Below are 24,451 nucleotides of genomic sequence, written 5' to 3'. Positions count from 1 at the left end.
GAGGGAGACAGAGGGAGGGAGACAGAGGGAGGGAGACAGAGGGAGGGAGACGGAGGGAGGGAGACGGAGGGAGGGAGACGGAGGGAGGGAGATGGAGGGAGGGAGATGGAGGGAGGGAGACGGAGGGAGGGAGACAGAGAGAGGGAGAGAGAGTGGGAGACAGAGGGAGAGAGACAGAGGGACAGAGGGAGAGAGACAGAGAGAGGGAGACAGACCGAGGGAGAGAGAGTGGGAGGCAGAGGGAGAGAGACAGAGGGAGAGAGACAGAGGGAGAGAGACAGAGGGAGAGAGACAGAGAGAGGGAGACAGAGAGAGGGAGACAGAGGGAGGGAGACAGAGGGAGGGAGACAGAGGGAGGGAGACAGAGGGAGGGAGACAGAGGGAGAGAGACAGAGGGAGGGAGAGAGAGTGGGAGACAGAGGGAGAGAGACAGAGGGAGAGAGACAGAGGGAGAGAGACAGAGGGAGAGAGACAGAGGGAGAGAGACAGAGGGAGAGAGACAGAGAGAGGGAGACAGAGAGAGGGAGACAGAGAGAGGGAGACAGACCGAGGGAGACAGACCGAGGGAGACAGACCGAGGGAGAAAGACCGAGGGAGACAGACTGAGGGAGACAGACAGAGGGAGGAGGAAAGACCGAGGGAGGGAGACAGACGGAGAGAGAGAGAGAGAGGGAGACAGACAGAGGGAGACAGACAGAGGGAAGGAAAGAGAGGGAGGGAGACAGAGAGAGAAAGAGAGAGAGAGGGAGACAGAGTGAGTGAGACAGAGGGAGACAGAGTGAGACAGAGAGAAGGAAGGAGGGAGCAGGAGAGAGAGAGAGAGGGATATATATATGTGACCAAGGCCTCTGTGAAGGCCGAAACGTTATGCTGAGGTGCGTCTTCTCCACGATTGAATAAATTACTGCTCACCTGCACTTGGGTCTCCTCTCTTCTTCTGCGCCGTCGGTATCCGTGACTGGGCTCCAGGCGAGAGAAAGCTGAGATTGTTTCATATATATATATATATATATGTGTGTGTGTGTGTGTGTGTGTATGCCAGGTCTGTTGGCTCAGTGGACGAAGGCGTCCACTGCAGGGGCCTGTATTCAACCTCATGGTCTCCGTTTTTTTCTCTAGCCCCTCCCCCACTGACCCCACCTCCACCAGTGCGGCCCTCGGCCACAAACCACGCTGTAAATTCGGCTCAAGAGAAAGTTTGTGAGTACCCATGCTTTAGAGGCTTCTTTAGAGCTTATATTTTGGAACTGATACTTGGTACTCCACAAGATTGATAGGGAATATTCCCCTTACAGGGTCCCTGACTGTAAACCCTCCATAAACCTATCCACTTCTTCAACAAAACGGAAGGAATGCATCTAATTATTGAACATTACCTTTAGCATCGCTGGAAATTTTAATTGCACAGACGCACCCCAGCCTGCTAAGAGAGTCAATTCTCTTGCCCAACTCCCATTGCCTATTGGAGGTTTTAGTCGAAACGTCTGATCTAATTTCAAACTTTACTCCATTTATCTCCATCCCCTTTTTTGACAGGGCACGAGATAGAATCTTCTCCTTAAGGGAGTATTTACATTTTTTTTACCAAGATTCTCCTAGGTTTGACTCTATTTGGGTTAGGTCTATAAGGGTCCCTGTGTATCCTCTGGATATCCTTGCTGATCTCCTCCTCTGACTCCTCAATAAATAGCTCTTTTTTTTAATCAAATGAACTATAAAACATTTAATCTCCTCCCCTTCTTTGCCCTCTGATATTTTCAGAAACTACAAGTTATTTCTCCTCTGAAAATTTTCTAACCTTTCTAGCCTCTCCTGTTGTTCTTTAGCCCTCCTTTTTAAGACCTCTAATTCTGCTGCGTTACCCTCTATTGTTTCTTTGAGAATCTTTACTTCCCCTTCAAGGATCACAGTTCTTGAACGTAGATCATCAAAATTCTTCTCCAAATTATCACAGACACCTCTGATGTCTTTCTGGTTGCACTCAGAGATTTTTAAAGATGTTTTATTTCCATCGTGAGAGTTGTGAGAAGACTGGCAATAGACGTATCTTCTTTAGCAAGAGTTTTCGGGAGGGGAACGTAGCTCCTTACTGGTCGCATCATTAATAATTTCATCTTCCACAGGGTTTAGAGGGCCTGAAGGATCTTCAGCCGAACATATGGAAACCTCGGCAGGAGCAAATTCTGTAGCCAAGACCTGATAACGGTTTGGAGAGACATCTTTTGACCAATCCCTCATACTTGGGGTCTGTTTAGAGGCAGAGGCAGAAGACGAAAGCTTGTTGCTACTCTAGAGTGGACACTGTTCAGTCCTTGAATCCATCTTAGCACTAACTGTCGGGAAAGGCTATTACTCAGGATGATGGTCTTTGTTAGGATTTTAAAGTAGGTCCTAAGTGAGGGAGTGACCTTAATTTTATGTTCAGAAATGATCTATTTTTAGTTGCTTTCGTTGGTTTATTACGTGTCACTGTCACTGTCTCCTTCACCACACACTCCTTTATTGCTCTAACAGGTTTTTAGCTATCCCTTATTGCCTGTTCACCTGCTACCTTAATTTCAGAATCAACTTTACTTGGGGTCGCCACTGCTGCTACAACCCCAAGATTGGCGTCTTGAGCACTTCTCAGAGTATACCTGGTTAATCCTGGACCCTCCTTGGCTCCCTCCTGCCCCTTTCTCCTACCTCTATGTGATTTGATGTTCATAAAATTCAATTCGGGGAGAGGGGGCCGAGAGGGTTTAAAGCAAGCACTAGGCGAAATATAGTCCAAAACCCCTACCTTGTTTGAGAGTTTGTTCTGCTTTATAGTAAGCACCGATACAGGAGAAGTGATAACAAACTTTTCTGCAGCTTCTGTTCTTTCGGCATGTGACAGATGAACGAGCTTCGAGGGACTGGTGCTACTATGCCCGTCTCCAACTCCCCTCCCCCAGAAGGGAATCCGGGAGGCGGCACGCCTTCCTCTGCGGAGCTCCAGCGCCGCACACATCCACGGCTGATCCCCCGCCATGCTGCCGACCTGAAAACGCCACGAAGGAGAAACGCTTAAGGGGTAATTTTGACTGGATTTCTGCTTTTCTGCTTTCCCCTATTATTCGTATATTTCTATTTCATGCACTCTCCCCAGCTACGCGCATCCTTTCTCCGGGCTCCCGCGACCTGCACGCTAGCCTTAGCGGCGCTCGAAACCACGCTGTGCTGTCGATCCAAAAACCAACTACAGAGGAAGAGCTCTCAAGGAGATATTTAATTCATGTGTACTATTTATCACACATCGCCTTCCTACTTTCTCCCTTTTTTCTGTTTCATACTTTCTCCTAAAATTGCAAACAATATTCCTCCGGGTTCCGGGCACCCACGACCTGGATGCTAGCAGGCCGCCATGTTTTCCAAGGGGCTGTGTTTTTAGGTTTCGCCTGGCGATCAGCTGCGCAGCAGCGTTCGCGCAGGCGAAATCTTTTGAGAACAGTATGTGGCTTTGTCCCGCCTCTCTTTTCCATTGGCTAGCTCCATAAATGGAGGCTAGCCATTGGAAGAGAGAGGCATCCGTCATTGTCCGAGGCGATTCGTTGGCGTTCCAGCGATTTTTTTTCCCTCTCCGCCCCTTTTAAAACGTCATGCGGTGGTGGGCGGATGTTTTTTATTTTTTTTCCGTGATGTTTTGGTCTTTTTCGAAGTGCCTTTACCCGGAGTGGTCTGCGAGATTTAAGTTGCCAGGAAGTTGTTTCTATTTGCGATCAGGTAAGCAGCATTTTGTTTATAATTTTCTTTTCCCTTTGTACGTTTACCCCGTCTCATGTCGTCTCCCTGTTTGTACGTGTACCCCATCTTATGTCGTCTCCCTGTTTATTTTACGTCTTTGCGTGTCTTTTTTTGCCTTTGTAGCTCCTCGCGTTTCCTTTTCATGTGCCGCTCCCGTTCAAGCTGCTCGCCGCAGTGGGCTCGATAGAACTCGTCGAAGTCGAAGATTGGCTTGGTGGGAGTGAGGCGGGACGAGGACGTGCTCTCTGTCCTCTTGGGCGTGGGAGATCCATCCAACTTCCCCTTTGGTTTCTCCGCCGCCCGCACATCCTCTTGGCTTAGGATTCCTCGGTCGTACTTCTTGCGCAGGGTGACGCTGCCCAGTATGAGGTAGGCCTCGCTAATCTCGGTGAAGCGCTGCGCTGCTGCCTCGTCGCCATTGTTGCGGTCCGGGTGGTAGCGGAACGACTGGCGGTAGTAGGCTGTCTTGATCTGGGACTGAGTGGCTGAGCCGGGGACACCAAGGATATCGTAGTAGGAGGTCGGGCTGCGGAAGAGCGGTGGCTTCGGGGAGCCATTGTTCCTTCCAGCTCCGTTAGTCGTAGAGTATACCCTGGTGAAAGAGTTCTGGTGGCCGACAGCAGAGAGCCGCCCCCTGGTGCTTGTTATTTTTTATTTCGAAAATAGTTTGTTTCGCTGTATTTTTCTGATATCCACAAGTTCCCACACAAAGCCTCAATGGAGGATGGAACTTTTCTACCGAGTTTTCCCAAGGTGGTTTGGTGGCAGAAGAGAGGGGACCCTCAAGGGACAGGTGGCGTAGTTACTCATTCAATATCACATTAGATTTCAATGTGTATTTCTTCCTGCCGGCCACCTGAGACCCGGCCACCCAAGCAGAGCGCCACTGTGCTCAGGAGGTGGGAGAGGTGTCCGTGCACGGAGGGTTCGTGCAGAGGCGGCATCGGTGCTGCGAGAAGGATGTGTGCACAGTGGTGTCCATACAGACAGTGAGGTGTGGGCATAATCCTCTTCTGGGGTTGGTGTCTGTCTGTGCGTGGAAAGGCATCTGGGGAGAGAGAGGGCGGGCGGGCGGGATGTGTGCACAGTGGTGTCCATACAGACAGTGAGGTGTGGGCATAATCCTGTTCTGGGGTTGGTGTCTGTCTGTGCGTGGAAAAGCGTCTGGGGAGAGAGAGGGCGGGCGTGCGGGAGAGAGAGACCGAGGGATCCACGCTGAGAGACAAGTCTGTGCCCGGAGAGGTAGGTAGGCGTCTGTGCACACAGAGGAGTCGGCACACTCCCTGCTCGTGCAGAGAAGTGTCTAAAAAGGGTCGTCTGTGGTAAGATTCTGTATGTACAAAAGAGGTCTGAGCACGTGTAAATTGTAAGTTGCTGCTGTGAGTGACGTCTGTGCTTCCAGCAGTATACGTGCGTACGGGGCTCCGTGCTCCTGCAGAGGTATCGACCTCAGAGGTCTGTGCTGGCAGCAGTGTCTGGGCAGTCCTGGCCGTGCTGGGAGCGGCAGCTGTGCTTGCGTGCTGAGGCCAGTGTCGGGGCTGTAAGAAGTGTCTGTGTGGGCTCAGCGCGTACTGTGGCCGGTGCTGTCCGCTTTCTGCAGTGGTTGTGCAAATGCACGCACCGTGAGTAGGAGCTGAGAGCACCCGTGCTGTGAGCCACAGGTACTGGGACCACGTGTTCTGTGAGTAGTGCCCGTGAGTAAGTAGTCGCCGTGGAGGTGCCGTTGCGCTGTGAGGCACAGGTACTGGGACCACGTGTCCTGTGAGTAGTACCTGTGTGTAAGTAGTAGCCGCGGAGGTCTGTTGCGCTGTCAAGGCGCCGTCACGAAGATTAAGCGAGCTATTGCCCAGAGTCTTTGTGCTTACATCTGTGTGCTTGTATTGTTTTATATTTAGATATTTAGCAATACACTCTGACATGCAAAGTCACTTTCAACATTTTAAGCAAATATCGCTACTTGGCAAGGTAGTTAGACAGAGGCAATTTAACGTTGTCGTTTTGTAGGGGATCCGCGCTGTGTGGTTCAGGTGGTATTTGTCCCTCGCAGTTACAATTGCAGCCTCTCTCGTGTAGTCAGGACATAATGTTTCTACTTCTGAGGTTTCATTTAGCTATTTAAGGTATTTTGGGAGTTGTTTTCGTTTGAGTGGCAGGCCGGATACCAATGGTTTTTTCAAAATAGCCAAGCAGTGGAAACATGGCTATGCTTGCTTCCCTGCCCCCTGGCTGTGCTTGCTTCCCTGCCCCCTGGCTGTGCTTGCTTCCCTGCCCGTGCTTGCTTCCCTGACCCCTGGCTGTGCTTGCTTCCCCGCCCCCTGGCTGTGCTTGCTCCCCCGCCCACTGGTTCCCCTTCCCCTGGCTGTGCTTGGTCCCCTGCAACCTGGCTGTGCTTGCTTCCCTGCCACCTGGCTGTGCTTGCTTCCCTGCCCCCTCGCTGTGCTTGCTTCCCTGCCCCCTCGCTGTGCTTGCTTCCCTGCCCCCTCGCTGTGCTTGCTTCCCTGCCCCCTCGCTGTGCTTGCTCCCCTGCCCCCTCGCTGTGCTTCCTTCCCTGCCCCCTCGCTGTGCTTGCTTCCCTGCCCCCTTGCTGTGCTTGCTTCCCTGCCCCCTCGCTGTGCTTGCTTCCCTGCCCCCTGAGTGTGTGTGTGGCTCTGGGTGGGTGTGTGTGGCTCTGGGTGTGTGTGTGGCTCTGGGTGTGTGTGTGTGGCTCTGGGTGTGTGTGGGTGGGTGTGTGTGGCTCTGGGTGTGTGTGTGTGGCTCTGGGTGTGTGTGTGTGGCTCTGGGTGTGTGTGTGTGTGTGTGTGTGTGTGTGGCTCTGGGTGTGTGTGTGTGGCTCTGTGTGTGTGTGTGTGTGTGTGGCTCTGGGTGTGTGTGTGTGTGTGTGTGTGTGTCTGGGTGTGTGTGTGTGGCTCTGGGTGTGTGTGTGTGGCTCTGGGTGTGTGTGGCTGGCTCTGGGTGTGTGTGTGTGTGGCTCTGGTAGTAATTGCTGTCTGCTGAGCTCGTCCGTAGGGTACAATAGGTCTCACAATTGCGAGAGATTAAGCTAATGGCAATGTAAATGACAATGGTTTTCAAAACCAACACATAAATACAAATGTTGTCATTTACAATGCCAATAGCTCTAACTTTTCCAAAGGCGAAACCATTGCATTGTAAATGCTTGTTGTTATACTTATCACCTCAGCCTGTTGTTGGCTCTGTAGGGAACTATGGGGCAGATGTATCATCACCATCATTTGCGATTCCCAAATAGCGATTTTTTTAGAAATCGCTATTTGAGAATTGCAATTTGGGATGTATGTAGAAAATCGCTTTTTTTTAGCTATTTCTTAAAATTCCTTAATTGTGATTAGCAAATTGCTAATCGCAATTAAGGAATAATTTCCCATTCATTTCTATGGGCCAGGAGGCCTATAGGAAGGAATGGGAAGTTATTCTCAATTTACAATTCGCAATTTGCTAATCGCAAATTGAGAATAATTTCAAGGGTGCAAGGGTGTCTTAAGGACACCCTACTGCACCCCTGAAATTTACATATGTACGCATATGGCGCACATACATGAGCGCCACATGGCACTTTTACAAATGCCAAAAAGTGCATTTGTAAAAGAAATCGCAAATTACCACCAACTACAAGTTGGTGGTAATTTGCGATTTCTTAATGAGGATTCGCAAAAGAAAATGCTTGATGCATAGCATTTAAGGAATCGCAAAATTGCGATTCCTTAAATGCTTGAGCAAAATAAGGAATCGCAATTTTTGCGATTCCATATTTTGCGATTTGGCTCATGCATACCAAAACGGCGTTTGCGAATCGCAAACGGCTTCATACATCTGGCCCTATGTTTTGTATTCAGATGGAGTTAGTAGTGAAGCTTTCCTTCTACTGTTTTTTCTGGGCTGGTATTTTAGCAACTTCTGCTGGAAGTCGAGGAGCTTTGGGTGAGGAAGATATTCCGCAACTGAAGAATTTCAGGAAGTTTGACTGTAACTGTCTTCTAGATAACTGCCCTTGTCCTTTCTTTCAGTGTTAAGTACAACAGCTGACTGGTAAATATATTTGTTTTTGGTGCAAGAGTGTCCTCTGATGGTTGTTTTTGGGAATAAACATATCCACTATGCAGTTTCGTGGTGTTTTTTGATGTAAACTTTCAAAAATCTTTAGGAGCTTATATTTTTGTTTTGATTTTGAATTGACTTAAAAAAAATGAATGGCCAGAAGAATGGCCTGTAGAAAGCCTTCTTGGCTAGGGAGGAGGGCCGACAATTACATATTTCCTCAGCAGTGAGTAAAGAAACTGCCAAAGAGCAAGGTAAAGAAGCCAGAAAGGGTAGTATAGGTGGAAGAGTAGTCTTGAAGAATTTAAAATGATTCCTCACCTACACCATCAAGGGCTGAGTGTAGTGTGTAAGTGCACAACATGCCTTCTAGAGTATTTAGACAATCAGTAGGGATTTTGTGCATCCACTCACATTCTGGAACTTTCCCTCACAGAAATGGGAGGAAACTACATTGTATTGCAAATGTTTGAGGTTTGAAGTGCACTGTGAGTAAGAAAACATTATAGGATGCACACAGGGCAAATTACTCCTTGTGTGCATCTACACGAATTGGACCTTGCTGAACTCAAAATGTTGTCTAGTCTTTAGAAATGTATAGCTTCCTTGGTTCACTGATGAGTTTCACACCTTTTCCCACCACAAAAGTCATGTAGGTTGGAACAGCAAAAAATAGGAACAATGACTTGTCAGTTAGAAAAATGAAAAAACTTTGACTAAAAATGTTTTTTCTTGAACTTATGTTCAGTATTCTTTCCATCAATTGTTCTTTTTGCATTTGACACCCCGAGTGGAACAAGTATGCCCAGACGTGGGTCCTGTGCTCTCCATGCCACTGGAGTCAAGCTATCCTGAATGATGAGGGGTGAAACCCTGAAAGAGGTCCTAGGATGCTTGTTTCCAGTCCGGGGAGGACCTGACCTGGCAGTTCGGGCTGGACTGTTTCCATTGGGCACAGGGTCAAGACTGATTTGCATATGACTGGGTTCAAACTGGAATGGCATTGGGAGCAAAAAAAACAATGGATTTAGGCCCAGATCTCTGTACTGGTGTGAATGTATGACATTGTTCTGCATTCTGTCCATCAACTGTTCTTTTTGCATTTGTCACCCCGAGTGGGACGGGAATGCCCAGATGTGGGTCCAGTGCTCTCCATGCCACTGGAGTCAAGCCATCCTGGCTGATGAGGGTTGAAACCCCGAAACCAGTCCTAGGATGCTTGTTTCCATTCTGGCGAGGATCTGGCCTGGCAGTTTGGGCTGGACTGTTCCCATTGGGCACAGGTTCAAGCCAGATTTGCATATGGGTGGGTTCAAACTAGAATGGCATGTGGAGCATAAAAACGATGTATTTAGGCCCAGATCTCTGTACTGGGGTAAATTAATGACATTGTTCTGCATTCTGTCCATCAATTGTTTGTGATAACACATAAGAAGCATCATAAAAGATACATCACATAAAGAAAGTTATCAAATACATGTTCCCACTAAAAACCTCTAATAATATAGATTCCATAAAACAAGTAAAAAAATGCAGCAGCAACAAACACTTCATAAAATAATCATACAATTTTCAGAGCATGGCACCCATCATTTTCCTAAAAGTATAGTAATATAGAGCAACCAAGAAGCAAGACCTAGAAATAGTGCATACAGTATTTAAAACTTAACTTCCGACTTTTTCCTGTATAAACAAACTGCATCTAAGTATTGGCTGATTCCTAATGTCTGCAAAATTTGATAAGCCTCCCTATATTGTCTCACCTCAATAGAAATGCATAAACGTTTGAGCCAGCTCTGCCTAGGCCTATCTTACTTAGGGCAAAATCAATGTTCAACATCTTATCTTACATGATTACAAAATACACAAGCTGCCGAGGTAAGTTGGTGGGATTTCCAACTATTTGTAACTTTATTGACGAATAGCTAGCCCATCTTAAATTTTATGAATAATGTACGAGCTGAGCTATCAGATGATTGAATCATGTCTAAGTACATTTCTCTTGCAGTAGTGGGCTTAAAAGATAAGAAATGTTCCACTAGGCCCACAGATTTAGCCTTGCGACGGCTCCCAATAACAATTTTATTCCAAAACCCAGCCTTAAGCTGCCCTTGGCTCCATTAGCAATTGTTGATGGACTGCTCCAGTACACATCCAGACCTAGGTCATTAAAACGGACTTGGATATAGTCAAACCAGGGTGAGAGCTGTGATTTACCCAGGCTTAAAGCTTCAGCTGTTGCCAGCCTATAGTGATGTGTAACTCTAGGTTGGACCACAGCCTAACCCAATATAAAAGGGGTTTCAGAGGCTCCAAATCACCCACCCCTTTAAGGCCTGTATCAAAAAACAATGGTAAAATAGGGGTGTTCTGTAGTAGTCTCAATAAAGATCTCAAACAATTGTTTTCTTTTGTGGTCAGACTTTGGTGTTTACAATCCTCAAAACGTCTGCCTCATAGAGTGCCGCAGCCTGAGCTTTTGCCCTATAAACTTCAATGGCAGGGGATGCTGTTTTGGGGGGTAATGGCCTCGAATCTCTTAGTAATTGGTGAGGCTGAGTGTAACTACACGAATTCACTTTTCTTCTGATTGTGTGATTTCCAAATTTTGCTCTTATCAATTCGGATCCCCAGATAAGAGGGACCCCCTTCAATAAAAATTTACGTTAGCAACTTCTATGTGGGTCTAAAATCCTAATCTTGTTTTTTGTAATATTCACCTCCATGTGACTCATATCACAGAACTCAGATTTTGAAGCCCAGACAGGGTTAGAGATAGTAAAAGGGTGCCATATACGAAGCGGAGTGAGGGGATGGAACAACCACCTAGCTTTGGGTAATCATGAACACAGTCGTATATGTACAGTGAGAACAGTGTCGGTGCAAATACACACCCATGGCGCACCCTTCGCTGCAATGGAATGTGATCAGTTAGGTCACCACCCAGCGCCCTGCCTAACCTGTGCAATGGTATTATCATGTAATCTAATGTGTAGGTTCAACAAAGCATGACCCAAACCCACAGCCGCTAAAGAGGACCAAAGGTACTGCATAGGAACTAAATCAAAGGCCGCCTAAGATCCATGGAGGCCATATATAGGTGGTCCCTAGAGATCCTGAGATATTCTGCAACAATAAGCTCAAAGCAGAAGATTTAATCTATTATGCTCACCTTGGAGCGAACACCAGCCTGTAATGGGGACAGGCTAGAGGCATCGTCAATCCAATCCAGTCATCTAACCAGAATTTGGCAACAGAAAACCTTCTGTAAGGGATCTAAAAGGCTGATAGGCTGATAATCATTTGGGACTTCTCTATCATGCTTTTTGTAAAATGGGATAATCTCTGCATTTTTCGAAGAGTCTGGGACTTTCCTGCCTTCCAGTAACCTATTACAAGGTACATTTATATATGGGGCCCATACAGATGGTTCAGATCGAAACAAGTCACTGGGAAATCTTCCAGGGCCCGGTGTCTTCTCAAGGCTGCATAGCCTGGATAGCTCCAATGATTTCTTGAAGAGTAAAATAATTTGGGGTGATTACAGTAACGTTCTCCAAGTCGAGCACTATTGTCACAGGTACAACCAACTCTGTACTAGGTTGAGCTTAAATTGCAGAAAAATTTTACACCGACTATTGTTGGTTATATTACTAAATCTACAGGGTTGGGGGATCTAGGGCAGCTGTGTGCAAAGATGTAGCAAAATGTCTGAGGAACTTTATTTTTTGTTGCCTTGACCAGAGCCAGCCAATTAGGGTCTATCCAGCTCTGTTTGGTGGATACAATAATAGGATTGTAGTGCGTACGAGCAGCACACATTTCCTCATGGACTCCCTTTTTGACAGCTTCAATTAGTTGGCCTTTCACCTTAGGACACTCCTTGGAATACCATACCGGAGTCTGTTGAGAAGCGGCCTTTTTACCTATTTTGGGCCTTAGTACAGTGGAACCTCAGAGCAAGGGCAATAAATAAATCATTGTGCTGGTCCAACAATAAAGATGTATCACAAGGATATTCAGTTAATGATTTAAAAGTATTGTGAAAGGCATCATACATATCTGTTAGAGTTCCCATATCAAGACACAGTTTAGACCATTTTAATTGATTTCCTGTTATTGCCCAAGGTTACAATTGTCTCCGACTTAGGGCCCAGGGTGGTAGGGTTCCTCAAAGAGAAACCACCCAGAGTAAGCCTCATTGTATTGTGATCACTACATAGTGCCTGATTTAAATCTAAGGTGACGGGTTACTCTGTCACACCAGTGATGGTTATCCCATCCGCCGACATATAAGTCCCATAGGATATAATGAGATTTATATTTCGGCAGACGGGATATCCCGTCCGCCGAGATGTAAATCAGGCCCATAATCAATTCTCCTTTGTAAAAGGCCTCGGACAAATCTATAAGCACACATTGTATCAGACAAAAACATCCCATTTCATGCACGCATACCATAATTCAATGTTCTTGCCAAAAGCGGTGTAGCTACAGTTGGCCAGGATGATAAGATTTTGCTCGCTAATAAGGGTATGCCTCTAGCTTCAAACCAATTACAGAGGCTAAACCATCTAACGGCTCAGAGATGGTATTAATATAACCAGCAATTAGGAGTGGTGAGCTATCTACTCTAGTGGCAAGATGATTGGCGACTAAATGTAATGTAGGAGATTCTTTATTTCACTTTACTGAGCTTTTCGAAACATTATAAAGATCTAGTACCATTTCTACCCCAAAAGGACAGTCCCAAGATGTCATTCCCATTAATATATATATATTTTTTATAGTTGTCTGGTATGTTTTTAACCCATATTAGAAGACCACCTGACGGAAGCCCGGCCTTAGAGGGTACAGCTTCAATACTGAAATTAGGATAACACAACCTAAAATAATATTCCCCTGCCCATTTTTCTTGCAGAATTATTATATCGTGTGAATTGAATTGATGTACGTTCCCCACTCGGGATTCATCATATTCTCCTTCAAACCCACAACATTCCACAACAATAATAGAAAAGGGGACAAAATTTATTTGGGGTTGTGCCCGGCTCATTAGGGGGAATAAGTGGAGTTATCTTAGAAATAAAGTTAGCAATATGCTCGTGATCATGGTATATGTGGCACGGGGCACAGTAATAAAGTGAGTAGAAATTGGGCTTTCTGGATCATACTCTATTAGCATAAAGTTTCTCTCTAGTTGAACACCCTTACCACCCATGCTTCATTCATCCCTGCAAGCGGGAAACAACATTTACAACGCAACTTTTACAACGCACTACCATTACAACGAAATTTTTACAACGCACTACCATTACAACGCATGTATTTACAACGCATGTTTTTACAACGCAGGTACCTTTACAACGCATACCATTACAACGTAAGTATTGGTAAGTATATAATTATATTTTAAATTTTATATGTTTGGGTTTTTTTAAGGGGTATTTTTAGGGTTCAGGGTCAGTTTTCAGTTTTTGGGTAAAAGGGTATTTTTAGGGTTCAGGATCAGTTTTCAGTTTTTGGGTAAAAGGGTATTTTTAGGGTTCAGGGTCAGTTTTCAGTTTTTGGGTAAAGGGGTATTTTTAGGGTTCAGGGTCAGTTTTCAGTTTTTGGGTAAAGGGGTATTTTTAGGGTTCAGGGTCAGTTTTCAGTTTTTGGGTTTAGGGGTATTTTTAGGGTTCAGGGCCAGTTTTCAGTTTTTGGGTTTAGGGGTATTTTTAGGGTTCAGGGTCAGTTTTCAGTTTTTGGGTAAAGGGGTATTTTTAGGGTTCAGGGTCAGTTTTGGGTTTTAGGGTAAAGGGGTATTTTTAGGGTTCGGGGTCAGTTCTGGGTTTTAGGGTAAAGGGTTATTTTTAGGGTTCAGGGTCTGTTTTGGGTTTTTGGGTAAAGGGGTATTTTTTTTAATTATTATATTATTTATTATATATAATATATTATTTATATTTTAAATATTACATTTAATTTTAATTTAATTTTAATTTAATTTAATTACATTAAATTAAATTGATTAAATTAAATTAAATTAATTACATTAAATAAAATTAGTTAAATTAAATTATTTATTTTGTTATTATATTATTTATTATATATAATATATTATTTATTTTTTAAATATTACATTTAATTTAAATTTAAATTTAATTTAATTACATTAAATTTAATTGATTAAATTAAATAAAATTAATTATATTAAATAAAATTAATTAAATTATATTAATTTTAATTATTTTACATTTATAAAAATATTATAAAATTATCAATACTTACGTTGTAATGGTATGCGTTGTAAAGGTATTTTCGTTGTAAATACATGCGTTGTAATGGTACTTCGTTGTAATTGATCCTGCGTTGTAAAAACTGCGTTGTAATGGTAGGCGTTGTAAAAGTGTGCATTGTAACGTCATACATCCCCTGCAAGCATAAGTCTCCTGAGAAGTATCTATTTGGGCTGGCTCCGAACAAACAAGGTCTCTCGCCGATTTGTTTTCTTTTACAACTCCGCTTATTCTTAAAAGCTGGCAAGATGGTGATGGTTGCACTGCATACCTTTAGTTGATGCCCTATTTTAGGGAGAAAACACATTCTTTATTTCACAGCACATTTTTCCAACAAGAAAGAACATTTGGCTACAGAGGTAACATATTTGGCTAAAGATCATAAGGTTATGATGCCACCCTCAAAAGAGCGTGTTTGTTTTTGTATTTCTTTTTCAATTATGTTAATTTATTTTTATTTATTAAATATTATCTGCTTTATTGATCTTTGTTGATGCCTTTTAAGGTCCATACCAAAAAAGTAAATTTGAATAAACAGCATACAAGATGTTTTATCTTTCTTCTTTTTTTACACAAGTCTTCGAACTTAAGATCAAGAGACAAGACTGACCTGTGAGGTTGCAGAAGGTTTGGGAGTGACCCAAAAATGTTTTCACAGCTTGAATGCATGAAAGGTTTTGGCTGCTTTGGTGTAGGCAAAAACTGTAAGCGGCCGTGCAAAAAAGGTCCTGCGACAGAAGCACTACTAAATAAGGAATGGCAACATTGAAAACCTCGTCCGTGTGTTGAGGAGTCTACTTGGGCAAGAGGAGGGTCTTATTTTCTGCTCCTGGATATCTTTTACTTCCCTCCAATCCATATTTCTGATTATTTACCTTGGGTATGGATTTGGATGTGGTATTGAGAATGGATGCACTACTGCAGCTCACCAGGAAGTTTGCTGTTGCTTTGACAGTGCAAGTAAGGGTGTACCAACTTGTAGCACTGAATGCGGTTTCATGAGTGCAGGCACTGGTGCAGCACATTAAGGAATTGACTGTCGTTTTAAGAGTGCAGACAACGTTGTAACACAGAATGATGTTGGTCGTAGCTTTAAAGTGCAAGATCCTGTGCAGCACAGAATACAATTTGCCATGGTTTTGAGAGTACATGCTCCATGAGCTACAGCATGGAACTGGCCATGGTTTCAGTCTGAGCACTGGTCCAACAGTGTGGAATTGGCTATGGTTTTGAGACTACAGGCACCATTGTAGCGCCGTATGGTTGTGGCTATGGTTTTGACAGTGCCCGCACCAGCGCAGCATTAAATGGTGTTGACTGAGTGTTTGCGAGTGCAAGATCCAGTGCATCACAATATGGTGTTGGCATTGTTTTGAGAGTGGCTGCACCAGTACAGCACAGCATGGCATTGGCAGTGGTTTTGAGATTGCAAGCACCAGTACAGCGCAGTGGGTCGTTACCTGTGGTTTTGATAGCAGAGTCGTAATGAAACACAGTATGCAACTGGCCATGGCACTGAGATTGCTGATACCTCTGCAACAGAATATTGAATTGGCTTTAGGTTTGAGATTGCCGGCACCACTGCAGCACAGTGTGGGGTTGCATGAGGGTCAGAGTGGATCAGGCATACACCAGTGCAGCAGTGACTTCCGGTCATTCCTTAGGAGTATAACATTGGCTGAGGTGCTGGAGAAAAAGACCATTGATCCTGCCCGAACTCCTGGTAGCTACTCCATGTACAGTACTGGATAGGGCTTGGTGAGCTTCAGTACTCTTGCACTTTGCGGGGCAGGTCATGGTGCTGGCCACCTCGTCTGTCTGAAGGAGACATTGCAGAATGGCTCTGGAAAGAGTAATAACTTGCTGGAACAGACGGCCTGTTTCTGATCCCTGTCATCTGCTACCTCACTCCATGGTCACAAAGTGAACAGTACTGCCTAAGCTTTAACCCATGATTATTGCTGTTGTAGTTTCTCACGTTGTTTCATTCTCTTCTTCCAGGGAGGATCAATCTGTGTTTCGGGTTCGAGGGATCGAAATGTCAGCGTCTGGGATCTAAAAAAGTTGGGCCAGGATGGTGAGAAAGTCCTGGTGAAAGCCCTAGGTGCCAAGAGTAGTGGTACCCACAAGGTACAGTATTAACTACTAGAGTGTCCCTGGTATTGGGTGCTTCAGTTCCATGAGAGGTTGGGGGAAAGAGGTTTGTTAATACCCAGGGGCACCAGACTCTTCCTTTCACCTCTGAAGGCCTTCCTTCAGAGGTACACTGCACCCAGTTTATCACCTATGGCATCGTGAACCAATAGGTGTAACCACCTTTCCTCTCCTTCTTCCTAGGGCTGGGTGTGGTCTCTGGCATCACGTGAAAACAATCTGTGCTCGGGCTCGTGGGACAGCACCATCAAGCTCTGGGACATGGGGGCAGAGGGGCAGCTGTCTAGGGAGATCAGGTAACTGCACATTGGCACGTCCCTTTGATACCCCACTCCCTTTATAGCTAAACCTCGGCACCTAAGGGAGTCTCCAGTGATTCCTGACCTAAGTCCGGGACTACTCTTGACGAAGACCTTTGAAATTGCTGTGTGGGGGTGGCTTGATCCTCTAGCGTTCCCCAAGGTGCTGGACGTCAGTCAGTGTGCTCATCTCTAACTGGCTTTAGTACTGTACCCTCAATTCTAGAAGCAGACACTGGCTTATTAGTTAACTGTAGACCCTTAGGGTGTGCCCGTTCAGAGGCCTGTGGGCTTTTTGCTCAGATTACATTATTTCTATACATTTATTCTACTTATTATTTCATACATCTTGTGTGGCTAGGGTCTCTTTGTGTTCCTATGACATATTATGTATCTGCATTTGGGCAATGATGCACTAACTCGCTGCACATATTTACATCCTTCTTGTTATTAAACATCCATTTGCCAAAACTGGGAGGGGATCTTTCCATTTAAGGAAGCAGACCAACTCCTCTGTGTTCTAAACATAGGGAGGCATAGAGGCTCCTTAGATGGAAAGTGAGATTTTAAACCAGATGTAGAGTAAATTGGGGAGGGAGGAGTTTTCCTGTGCATGATTAGAGTTCTCCATTCACAAAGAAGGGATACTTTCCAGTCATGCAGAGCAGGGATTCTATGCTCCGGGGATAGGATCGTCTCCACTCAAAACTGATGTTTTTCTCTCTTCTGTGACTTTTTAGAGGGAAGACTGCTGTACTGTGCCTGTCGTACCAGCCGGATATCCTGGTAGCGGGCTCTTATGATAAGAGGGTCACTGTATATGACCCCCGAGGTGAGGTCTTTTACATTCCAGTGCTGTAAGTTTAAAAGACCACACAATGTCTGAAATGGAGCAACTTGTTTTAAAGATAATACCTCCTAAAGCTGAAATGTCAACCTAAAGCTCCACAATGACCAGCTAGCTGTGGGCGACGATATGTGTATTTCAGAATAATAAAAAGAGTTAAACCATAAATATAATACCCCATAACACCTCCACATTCATTGGTGGTGCTTTTTGCCAGCGGAGTACTTGAGTGCATAAACCCTCTTGAGTCCTTCTGTGATAAAACACTCTTGTTCAGATATGCTTAGCATTTCCACTTCCATTTTGAAAAGTCATAATAGCGGCTGGAGTATACACTTAGCAACTGTCCGCCTGACTTGGCCTTGTTCCTCTGACCATCTTGCAAATTTAACCCAATGAAACTTTGTGATTTCTCGGGCTTGCTCTGTCACCATTATATTTCAGAAAGAGGAGAAGCATCCCTAATGATCTGTGCCCTGTCAAAAAGTTAATTGCCATGTTCACCTCTGAGCTGGCTCTTCCAGTGAGCAGAAAAACATAGCAGAAGGTAGTCTAATGTGTACTTTCTGTTTAACAAGCCTCAATCACACAGTACCTTGAATTTGTGGAACTTTAAAAAAAGACAGAAAATCGAAACTTTATTTTGGGAGCCCCACTTTAAAGATGTAACGCCCTTTTTATCTTTTTACTTTGCACCTTCACAGAAAACAAGCATTTGCAATGCATCGGTCTCGCCTTTGGGACCTTATATGTATTTAGCTGTGCAGGACGGTGAACAACCTTTACAACACAACTTTTACCACGCAGTGCCTTTACGACGCAACTTTTACAACGCAAACCATTACAACGCATTGCGCTGGGGGGCGCTCTAGGATAGGGAATAGGTTTAATTTACTATCCAACACCTTCCCTACTATCCACGGGGACCTGAGTTGGAATAGTAAATTAAACAATTCACTATCCAGCGCCCAAAAGCACTATGCGTTGTAAAGGCATGCGTTGTAAAAACAGCGTTGTAAAGGCATGCGATGTAAAAGCATGCGTTGTAATGTCATACATCCGTGCAGCACATAAGCCTGGGTGCTGAAACATCTACGGTTCTTTAACAGAGGGAAAGTAAGCACCAAACTGCATGACACGCCAGGTATGGGAACACATGGAGAGAAATATTGCCTTAGGTGGTCATATCACTGAAAATACAAGATTTAAAAAAATGTATTATTGTGTACGGGTGTTTCTGGAAGACAATTTCTATGGACTGGAATCTTGCTAAAGTTATTCTGGAAGCAGACAAGTTCTAGGGCTGATCTCCAGAGACCACAAAGTACATACACATATATTTCTTGAGTTTTATCTTGCCATTTGCTTGATCCCCAAACACCTGCACTACACCCCTTTTTGGGGGAGCTTGTTGCCTTGAAAAAATGAAAGCAAATATTTTCTGGTTCAGCTTTGACCTAAGAATGGGCCCTGAAGCACTGAATTCTGGATAGGACCACGGCTAAGTTTTCTTTTACTATCATACATGATGACTTCCTGAAAGTAAAACTGTCACTTTAAACTGTTATGAAAAAAAAAACCTGTCACTTTAAAAAAAAAAAAATCACACCTCACCATTTCAGTCACAATTGATTTAAGAGCAGTAAAAAGTCTCACCATGATTGGAATTTCGTCGATACCACCCACCTATGGTGATCCTTTTCTGTGTCATGGGCCTTGCTGAAGAAAAATAAATCGGTCACTTATAACATCTCAAAGTACTCACAGATCAACTATCAAGGTGTTGTCCTCACTCAAACACTAGCTAGCTATCAAAATACCTTGTGCAGGGAGGAAGATCTAAGGACCATGGTTTCCCACCAGCACAAGCATCAATCAAAGAATCACAGTACTTGATCATTTATTTATAATTGGGGCACAGGTCACAATTAATGTGGTTGTAGAATAGAACCTGTTGACATTGTGTCCTACTTTTTGGTCAACTGCCCGGTATAGATATCTATTTAAGGAAGCAGAAGTTATGCCTGTTCTTTATTACATTTATGATATGTACAAGAAACAAAGGGCTTCAGCTCTATCCTTTTTATTGGCCGCTCAATTTGATGGTTAATTAAGTACACTATAGTAGCTGTGTTCTGACAAGGAGTGCAATAGGAGTTTAAATGGTTTAGTTTTAAACAAAGATTGCATTTAGTGTGTAGTGGGATTGTGAGAGGCTCAGTACAGAGCTGGTGAGCGGAGGAGGGAAAATGTCTTCTATAGACAACTGTACTGGTTCTTGGGTTTTAAATTTGGGATGGTCCATTTGGAAGAGTGGTTGTGCATTTATTTATAATTGCTGTTTTCTATGAGAAATGGTAAATGCCATGTATCCCTCTCAGTTGCACAGTCATACGAGTATTTACATGTCATATTTCAGCAGCATATTGTTCGAATTTTCAAATGACACAAAGATTTTGCATTATTTATACACGGTGGTTCCATATTTTAAGGTATGATACAAGTTAATGTTACGAAGCTGGGGTTGTGAAGTGGGTATTTACTGTCCTCTAATTGTAGGTGGAAATCTTTTGTGATCATCTCCCATTGTTATATATAATATATTCCATGCTTTGACAGAACTGCAGAAGTAATGAAACATGCAAATGACTCGGTTCTTCTGTACTTAAACATAATGGCGCAATGTAATTAAAGTAACCCCAGTGTTTTCAATAATTAAATTCGCTGCAATGGTTGTCATACGATTTTATCTGATTATTAATGGGTCAAACTTGCATAGGAAACCTAATTCTGACATGTGCACATGGGGGCTCTACATACGGCCGAAAAACTGACATCATTTTTTAGTTGTGATTTCTTTACCTGCCACACTTTAAGTCAACAGAACGGAGTTGATCCATAAAGAGAAAACAGGGCAGGCTGGGCGCCATGCGAGTCGAGTCTGTGGGTTCCGTAACCTGCACTGGTAGCTGTAAACCACTACTGCCATACAGAGAATGCTGGTTACGACCTAACCTGAGGTCCCTAAACATTCGGACCTGTGATGAAGCTATGTGATGCTGTTTCAAGGGAGAAACCACTAGCTGTCAGCCTGCTTCTTGACATTTCCAAATGTTATCTAAGACCTCCAGGCGGCTGCGGAGCCCACGGTGCAGTCTGTCCTTCAACGACTTAGGGGAAAGTAGTGGGGGAGCTTTTACAGTGCCTCTTAGTAACCTAGAAATCCCGCTTGCCATTTAAATCTTGGGTTATGGGTTTTAGATGGGCACTCACCGCACTTGATAAAGTAGTTCGGGGGTTGCTAACTGGCACCGTAAGGAGCTTTCCAACATGAAGCACCTTAGATAACCTGCAGTTTTTGCAGAGGTTTAGTGGGATGCCCAGATAGCGGTGCACATTTCAGCATTAGCTCAACAAGAAACATTTTAATGTACTTACCACGTAGAGTATTAGTTGTCCTGTCTCGACAGTGGTGCCCCTTTGAGCATTAGCTACAGCTAATATAGCCATCCCCAGGGGACGATCCCCTGATGAATGGCAAAAAAAACTGTGCTTGATGCGACCGGAATACCTGGTGTTCCAGAAGCATTTAAAAATGTACACCAGTAGCACGGCCAATCTTCCGACTGGGCAAGAATGCCTCAGCAGGACATGCACAGCACATAATAACGCTGCATGACGAGGCACTTTACCGTCTACATTAAAGAGCACTTTAATTTCGAAGCAATTTAATGAAGCTCCAAAGGGAAGTTACCTGCTGGTTCACCTGTGCACCAGTGGTCGCCCAGTCTCTGCTGCAGCTAGTAAAACAATTCTTAGTTTTAATGGAAGACCCATATGCTCTGTGCACCCAGCCGTGTAAATCCTGCATTCCAAGCAAAGCGCTAACTGGGCGGTATACAAACCCCCCTTGCCCCCTCCTAAATTACTATTAATTAAACTATAGCTCCTGGCGGCAAGGGGGCTTGGGGGGGGTCTTAATTTCGTAACCACAATATCCGCTAGGGCCAGTCTGTCTACATTTCAGTCGCACACATGTTACTGATTCTTTTTTCAAGTGACAATGTATGTTCGCAGGTACAGAATCAGAATCACGAGGGTACACTGCTAACTTTTACGGTGGTCCTGGCTCGCACTGCTTGTGCAGGGATGCGGCGGAGGGCGCCCCAGCCCGGTCAAGAGGCGCGCCACTTTCCGGGTCGCAGACTCCCCTCGCTTTGAGCCGGGCCTGGTCAGTAATCGAGGCAGAACTACGGCCACATTGACCCGATGCGCATCGTGCCGCCATAGGGGAGAGAGCGTTTCTGCGAGGGGAGGACACGGAGGCCGAGCCCGAATGTGCATCGCGCCACCATAGGGGAATGAGAGCGTCTCTCGGAGTGGAAGACACGGAGGCTGCGGCCGAATGTGCATCGCTCCGCCATAGGGGAATGAGCTGAACATCAACACGCCCTTGGGACAGCAAGTTTACAGCTTGTCTTGCTCACGCTGCCTGCACGCGCCAGTAGGCTCTCTGATTGGTTGACAAGGTCCACCAATCACAGTGCTTATTTGGTAGTTGCCAACGAATCAGAGAGCCGACTGGCGCGTGCAGGCAGCGTGAGCAAGACACGCCGTAGACTCGCTGTAAAAAAAAATATATAGGGCAGTAATAAATACCAACTTCACACCAATCACAACAGAACGTTTTACATGAATATCCACAATGCCCAATTGAAAGCATGGGCGGTAACAGAAGTCCCTCTACACAAAAAACTTTACCCCAATAAATCTCGCTACTCGAGCATCGCATGTGCGCTGCAACGCTAGGCGAGACCTAAAAACGTTGACTGGCCAATACATAATATATTCTAACACCAAGCACTCGTTGCCACCATAGTTTGCTGTCAAGATAAAATGTAGGGCGAATGTCTGTTCCACCTGTCTAGAGCTGATCTAGAGAAAATACCTCCGCTATCTATACCTCATGCCCCAGCATATCAGTGATGATTAAACATTTACAGTTCAGATAAGGCACTGATGTAATTTATTGCTTTTTATAATACATTGGTTCAACAATTGGCTCGCAAGAATTTAGCTTTTATTATAAAAAGGCAACTGAAGGGATTCCTTTTTTAAAAATACTCTAATTGGACATTTGTTACAGGAGAGTAAGTGGTATTACTGATGCTTTGTGTTGGTGAATGACCTATCGGCTAATTGTGTTATGCGAATTTCTTGAACTATGGTTCAAGCTATTGAGATACTTGGTGTAAGTGATCTCTTTGTTGGTGTTCAGGATGTAGGGAACACACAAAACGAATTTATTACATCATAAGAACATTGCAAATCGAGTTAAGCCCTGAAGTTTTTTTTAGGGCCCCTGGACTTATAGTGGAGGACCACTTATTTTACAGGATTGACTAAATTATCCTGTAAGAGGAACCAAATTATGAGTCCTTCTACAACTGATTTTGTTTAGCAATATTATCTTACTATTTTGTGTTACTAACAACAAAGATACAAAAGGGATGCAAAATACAAATTTTTCTTAATTAAGAATAGTATGCAATTTATTTTATGCATCGCCCATACTAACACTGCATACGTCATAAGGCCATGCTTTACTTTCTGTGGGCCTACGACTGGAGTGATTTGTGAGCCCTCATTTTGTTGTCTACGTCCATTTAATTATCTAATGATTGTTTTCAGCTGTTCTTTTAGATGTCTTAGAACTAAAATCGCCAGGATTTCCCGCCGTACTTCGTTTTGTTTGATATACACCCCACTTGCTATCAGCAAACTAACTCCTCTTTTTGAAACCCCTCAGCCTCGACCCTCTTGTTCGACCACAAGATCTGTATTGTAATTATGTCTAAATGCTCTTAAGTTTGTAAGTTTCGGATTCTGACTTTGCCAATAAGGCTCATAATTGTACTTGGTGTGAAGCGCTCTGATACCCTCGGGTCCAGCTAGCGCTATACAAAACTTCTAAATAAATAAATACAATTTGCAAACTGATTTTCCCTACTGCTTGTAGGGTGAAAACAAATCCCCCAAATACCCATGCTCTTTTATTTGGTCAACAGGCCTGTCCACAGTGGACCACACAAATGTATTTAAGACTTCCATTTTAATTTTTTTAAGTATTGATCTTGAATGTGTTAACATGAGTTAAGCTTTCGAACACTGAAAGTAAGCATTGGAGTCCACTGGCACTTAGCACAAGTTTGAGAACCCCCAACTGTGAAGGGAAACTGGGACTCAGCCAACCCCCTTCCGCCCTTAAGCAGCTTGTGTAGATATTGTGACGCTGTGCATACTTTTCTTTATCCCATTTTCTGTTGGTTTTTGGAATACAGCTAACAACCTTTGCTCAACCATCACCAAGCATGGGTATTACAAGGCTTGATTAATAGTGATTTAATAGTGCGAGTTACAAGTAATACAAGATCGATGAACTTTGAACTTCATTTGGCACTGGGTTCACACACATTATTGTATTACTTTTTTTTAATTTAACATCTTATTAAGGTTTTTCATTTAAAAAAAAAAACTTTACAGAATGATTGATACATGTATAGCGATAATCGTATAAAAACAAGCATGCTGATCAATGCAAAAGCATAGATTATTTACCTGCATGCAGGCCGGTTCACCATGGATGAACAAGGTATTGTGACTGTTCTTCTTCACTTATTTTCCATCAGTTACAATCAATAACAACCAGTCTGCATAGAGATCATTCCATTTTCTCATCTAGCTGTATGTAAAAGGGCCTACGTTACCTTTTCTGTACATACTTTTCCCTGTTCAAATCTGTAATGATTCCCATCCTACTTACTGCCTGTTTTACTTGTTGGTAGAGAGCAACCCTTAAAATTATTAAGGGTGAAAGCATCTTTACCCGACCTGGTTTTGACCATAGGAATAGGTCACAGTTGTCGTTCTACAGACCACACGTTCAGTGCTCTTTTCAGAATTTGCATACAGTGTATTGTTTCTTGATAGAAATGAGTAACACATTGGCAATTAATATAAACAAATTAAGTGTTCGAGGCATGTGGGCTGCT

General features: G+C 44.0%; 2 protein-coding genes across 4 annotated transcripts in view; one reads left to right on the top strand and one right to left on the bottom strand.

Annotated features, from left to right (window-relative positions):
• Nucleotides 1–24,451, top strand: part of FBXW9 (F-box and WD repeat domain containing 9) — a 190,455-nt gene that overhangs the window by 31,135 nt on the left and 134,869 nt on the right. For all 3 annotated transcript variants that reach the window (XM_078689211.1, XM_078689209.1, XM_078689210.1), the window contains exons 4-6: nt 16,101–16,229; nt 16,437–16,549; nt 17,293–17,384. In XM_078689211.1, the coding sequence (XP_078545337.1) occupies nt 16,101–16,229; nt 16,437–16,549; nt 17,293–17,384 (334 nt within the window). The remainder of the gene's footprint in view (nt 1–16,100; nt 16,230–16,436; nt 16,550–17,292; nt 17,385–24,451) is intronic.
• Nucleotides 3,850–16,013, bottom strand: LOC144814268 (dnaJ homolog subfamily C member 30, mitochondrial-like). Its single transcript, XM_078674094.1, has 2 exons — nt 16,009–16,013; nt 3,850–4,399 (listed from the first exon to the last, which is right to left on the bottom strand). Exons 1-2 carry the CDS (start codon nt 16,011–16,013, stop codon nt 3,850–3,852), a joined length of 555 nt encoding a protein of 184 aa, XP_078530220.1.

The sequence above is a fragment of the Lissotriton helveticus genome, chromosome 1_1, assembly GCF_964261635.1.
Source record: "Lissotriton helveticus chromosome 1_1, aLisHel1.1, whole genome shotgun sequence".
NCBI classification, from domain to species: Eukaryota; Metazoa; Chordata; class Amphibia; order Caudata; family Salamandridae; genus Lissotriton; species Lissotriton helveticus.
This window is presented reverse-complemented; position numbering and strand designations above follow the sequence as displayed.